Raw genomic sequence first — 4,680 nt, forward strand, 5'->3', positions numbered from 1 at the left:
GATTTACCCAATTTAGTTTACTGGGTAAGGTCTTTTAGTTAAGTTGAGGTATAGAATTAAGAACTACGCGCAGAAGTAGTTGTTCCCTATGCATTCTGGGACATAACAGAACATATTTTCAATAGTACCACATCAAAAGTAAACTTACCATTTCAATTAGAAATCCTGAGACTTAGTAATAACAAGTATTATTTGGTATACGTCTAACAAATCGATATTTATCCTGCCTGAAAACATGCTTCAATGTAGTTATTGCAATCTTTATACCCCTTAAACACTGCTTTCTACACTACAAAAAATGGATGATATGTTCTGACAGCAAATGGGATACTCATCCAGGGAAAAGAAGATGGCTCATTCTTGTTGGTAAGTGAGGGAAAATACCAAGCAGGCCAGAGAATTTGCTCTTCACAAGTCCTACTTTCTCTTGGCCATTTTCTTTGTATTAAATGCTTGGCCACCCAACTCAGAGTTCAAGTTATAAAAAGTATCAAAACATTTCAATATTGTTGCTGTTGTTGTTTTAATTATCATTACTTGTTTACTGATCCAACTGCCATCATAAAGAATTATTTTTTAAAAACTGGCTCAAACAAAAACTGAACAACTCCTCTTGGAAACAATAAACATGTAACAATTACAAAATTCTTCATGCCTTTTCACAAAATGAAACTACAAAAAGAGATTTTTATAAAAGATGAATAGAATGAAAAAAAAGGGCTTCCATTGTTTACAGAAAAAATTACATTCTCTCAAATCTCAGTCAGAGTTGACTGTAAAGTGTAAAGAATATATCTATAGTATACTGTTTTGAAAAACCAATACACATATACATATTCTTGCATACAATCTTTCCAAAATAGTAATTATTTAACTTAAATTAGAAGTTACCTACTTATCCAGAGAACTTAAATTGCTTTTGTTCATTTTCCATATTACTCCCCACACTTCATCTCCAGGACTTTGAAAAATGGTAGCTATACCTCCATGCCAAGTAGGACTTTTTTTGCCTTGGGGATTGCCAAAGTCAAGCTTAAAATCCTAGAAAGGAAACCAGAATGATACAATCAATATCCATTCCAACTCTAATTTCCCTCTCCATGAAAAGGATTTACCTTGACCTCTATGCAATTAAAACAGTCAATAAATTTTGAGTGCTTCTATGTGTAAGGAGCTGTGGGAAATACAAAGGCAAACAGACAACGACCCAGATCTCAAGGACTCTATTCTTTTCATATTTTTCTTTAAAAGGAAATTTATTCTGAACATATATAGTATCCTAACATAAACAAAAGATTTAAGCAGAAAAAGAATAACCCCAATGCCTTAACACAACTGTTTTCAATTTTATAAATTATATTCCAGTCTACTCACATACACAAATATTTTTACTTAGAGGCAGTTGTAGTGTACGTAACTGTTGAAGCTGGGGGTTATTATAACATCTTCTCTACTTCGTAGGGTATCCTACCAGCATATACCACCATATTTGCCATAAGGGAACTGGCATTTAAGGGTGATTCATATACTGATGAACACTCATCTAATATTCATAAATTACTAGTATTTCTATTAATCATAAGCAGAGCTACCACTTACTGAAAAATTACCGGGTGCTATGCACTGGGGTCCACCATTTGTCTGTCAGTTTGTCACACCGTAGTGGTTTGTGTGTTGCTGTGATGCTGGAAGCTATGCCACTGGTATTTTGAAAACCAGTGGGGTCACCCATAGTGGACAGGTATCAGCAGAGATTCCAGACTAAGACAGACCAGGAAGAAGGACCTGGCAGTCTACTTCTAAAAAAAATTGGCCTGTGAAAACCTTATGAACAGCAGCGGAACATTGTCTGGTATAGTGCCAGAAGATGAATCCCTCAGGATGGAAGTCACTCAAAAGACGACTGGGGAAGAGCTGCCTCCTCAAAGTGGAGTTGACCTTAATGACATGGATGGAGTAAAGCTTTCTGGACCTTCATTTGCTGATGTGGCACGACTCAAAATGAGAAGAAACAGCAGCAAACATCCATTAATAATTGGAACGTGGAACGTACAGAGTATGCATCTAGGAAAACTGGAAGTTGTCAAAAATGAAATGGAACACTTGATCGATATCCTAGCCATTAGTGAGCAGAAGTGGACTGGTACTGGCCATTGTGAATTGGACAATCATATGGTCTACTATGCCAGAAACGACAAATTCAAGAGGAACGATGTCACATTCACTGTCAAAAAGAACATTTCGAGATCTATCCTGAAGTACAATGCCGTCAGTGGCAGGATAATATCCACACACCTACAAGGAAGACCAGTGAATACGACTATTATTGAAATTTATGTACCAACAGCCAATGTCAAAGATGAAGAAACTGAATATTTTTACCAACTCTGCAGTCTGAAATTGATCAAACACACAATCCAGATGCATTGATAATTACTGGTGATTGGAAGAAGAAAGTTGGAAACAAAGAAGAAGGATCAGTAGTTGGAAAATATGGTCATGGAGATAGAAAAGATGCCAGAGATTGTATGAATTTTTCAAGACCAATGACTTATTCATTGAAAATACCTTTTTTTCAACAACATAAACGGTGACTATACATGTAGACCTTGCCAGATGGACTACACAGAAATCAAATTGACTACATCTGTGGAAAGAGATGATGGAAAAGTTCAATATCTTCAGTCATAACAAGGCCAGGGGCTGTCTGTGAAACAGACCATCAGTTGCTCATATGCAAGTTCAAGTTGAAGCTAAAGAAAATTAGAACAAATCCATGGCAGTCAAAGTACAACCTTGAGTATATCCCACCTGAATTTAGAGACCATCTCAAGAACAGATTTAACATATTAAACACTAATGACTGAAGACCAGAAGACTTGCGGAATGACATCAGGTACATCATACATGAAGAAAACAAAAGGTCATTAAAAGGGCAGGAAAAAATAGAAAAGACAAAAATGGATGTCAGAAGAGACTCTTGAAACTTGCTCCTGAACATAGAGTAGCTAAAGCAAATAGAAGAAATGATGAAGTAAAAGAGCTGAACAGAAGATTTCAAAGGGTGGCTCGAGAAGACAAAGTAAAGTATTACAATGAAATGTGCTAAGACCTGGAATTAGAAAACCAACAGGGAAGATATGCTTGGCATTTCTCAAGCTGAAAGAACTGAAGAAAAAATTCAAGCCTTGAGTTGCAATACTGAAAGATTCTATAGGCAAAATATTGAACGACGCAGGAAGCATCAAGAGAAGATGGAATTCCCGAGGCCAACTCTTCAGACAAAGATTAGACTGGACTATGGTACATAAAATGATACTCGTGAAGAGTGTGCTTCTTAGCTCAAGTAGATACATTAGACTAAATGGGCAGCTTCTGTCCAGAGGTGAGATGAGAAGGCAGAGAGGGTCAGGAGCTGGTTGAATGGATACGGGAAATCAGGGGTGGAAAGGAGGAGTGTGCTGTCACAGTATAGGAGAGCAACTAGGATCACATAACTACATACATATAAATTTCTGTATGAGAGATTAACTTGAATTGTAAACTTTCACTTAAAGTACAATTTAAAAATTTTTTTAATTGATGCAGGGTACTAAGATATTTACTATATACCACATTTTCTACAAAAAGAATACTCCACATATTCTACAACAAAGAAAAGGAGTCAGTGAACTTAGCTGTTTCAACAATCAATGCAAATTCTGTTGATCTTCCACAATGAAAAATTAATCTCACCAGTTTTGCTTTAAATAGCTCATACTTCAATTTGTATGCTTGTTTTGTAATAAATGCTGTAATTATAAATGAAAAAAAAGAACACGGAAGGAATACACAGAGTCACTCTACCAAAAAGAAATGGTCGACTTTCAACCATTTCAGGAGGTAGCATACGATCAAGAACCAATGGTACTGAAGGAAGAAGTCCAAGCTGCACTAAAGACATTGACAAAAAACAAGACTCCAAGAATTGGCAAAATACCAATTGAGGTGTTTCAACAAAGGGATGCAAAGCTGGAAGCGCTCACTCATCCATGCCAAAAAATCTGGAAGACAGCTACCTGGCCAACAGACTGGAAGAGATCCATATCTGTACCCATTCTAAAGAAAGGTGATCCAAAAGATACAGAAATTATCGAACAATCTCATTAATATCACACACAAATAAAATTTTACTGAAGATAATTCAAAAACAGTTCCAACAGTACATCAACAGGGAATTTTCAGAAATTCAAGCCGGATTAATAGAGGGTATAGAATGAAGGATATCATTGCTGATGTCAGATGGATCTTGGTCGAAAGCAGAGAAACCAGAAAGATGTTCTCTTGTGCTTTATTAACTACTCAAAAGCATTTGGCTGTGTGAATCATAACAAATTATGGATAACACTGCAAAGAATGGGAATTCCAGAGCTCTTAACTGTGCTCATATAGAACCTGTACAAAGACCAAGGGGCAGCCGTTGGAACAGAACAAGGGAATACTGCGTGATTTAAAATCACAAAAGGTATGCATCAGGGTTGTATCCTTTCACCATACCTATTCAACCTGTATGTTGAGCAAATAACTTGAGAAGCTGGACTATATGAAGAAGAACGTGGCATCAGGATTGGAGGAAGACCTCTTAACAACCTGCATTATGCAGATGACACAACCTTGCTTGCTAAAAGCAAAGAGGACTTG

General features: G+C 36.6%; 1 protein-coding gene across 2 annotated transcripts in view; it reads right to left on the reverse strand.

Moving 5' to 3' along the window:
- The window catches only part of GGCT (gamma-glutamylcyclotransferase), an 11,777-nt gene that overhangs the window by 2,545 nt on the left and 4,552 nt on the right, over positions 1 to 4,680 (reverse strand). Inside the window, exon 2 of one of the 2 annotated variants that reach the window (XM_004377502.2) lies at positions 896 to 1,041. The exons of the other annotated variant lie outside the window; for it this stretch is intronic. Coding sequence (XP_004377559.1) covers positions 896 to 1,041 — 146 coding nt within the window. The remainder of the gene's footprint in view (positions 1 to 895; positions 1,042 to 4,680) is intronic. 2 annotated transcript variants of the gene reach the window in all.

Source organism: Trichechus manatus, unplaced genomic scaffold (assembly GCF_000243295.1).
Source record: "Trichechus manatus latirostris isolate Lorelei unplaced genomic scaffold, TriManLat1.0 scaffold00050, whole genome shotgun sequence".
Classification (NCBI taxonomy): Eukaryota; Metazoa; Chordata; class Mammalia; order Sirenia; family Trichechidae; genus Trichechus; species Trichechus manatus.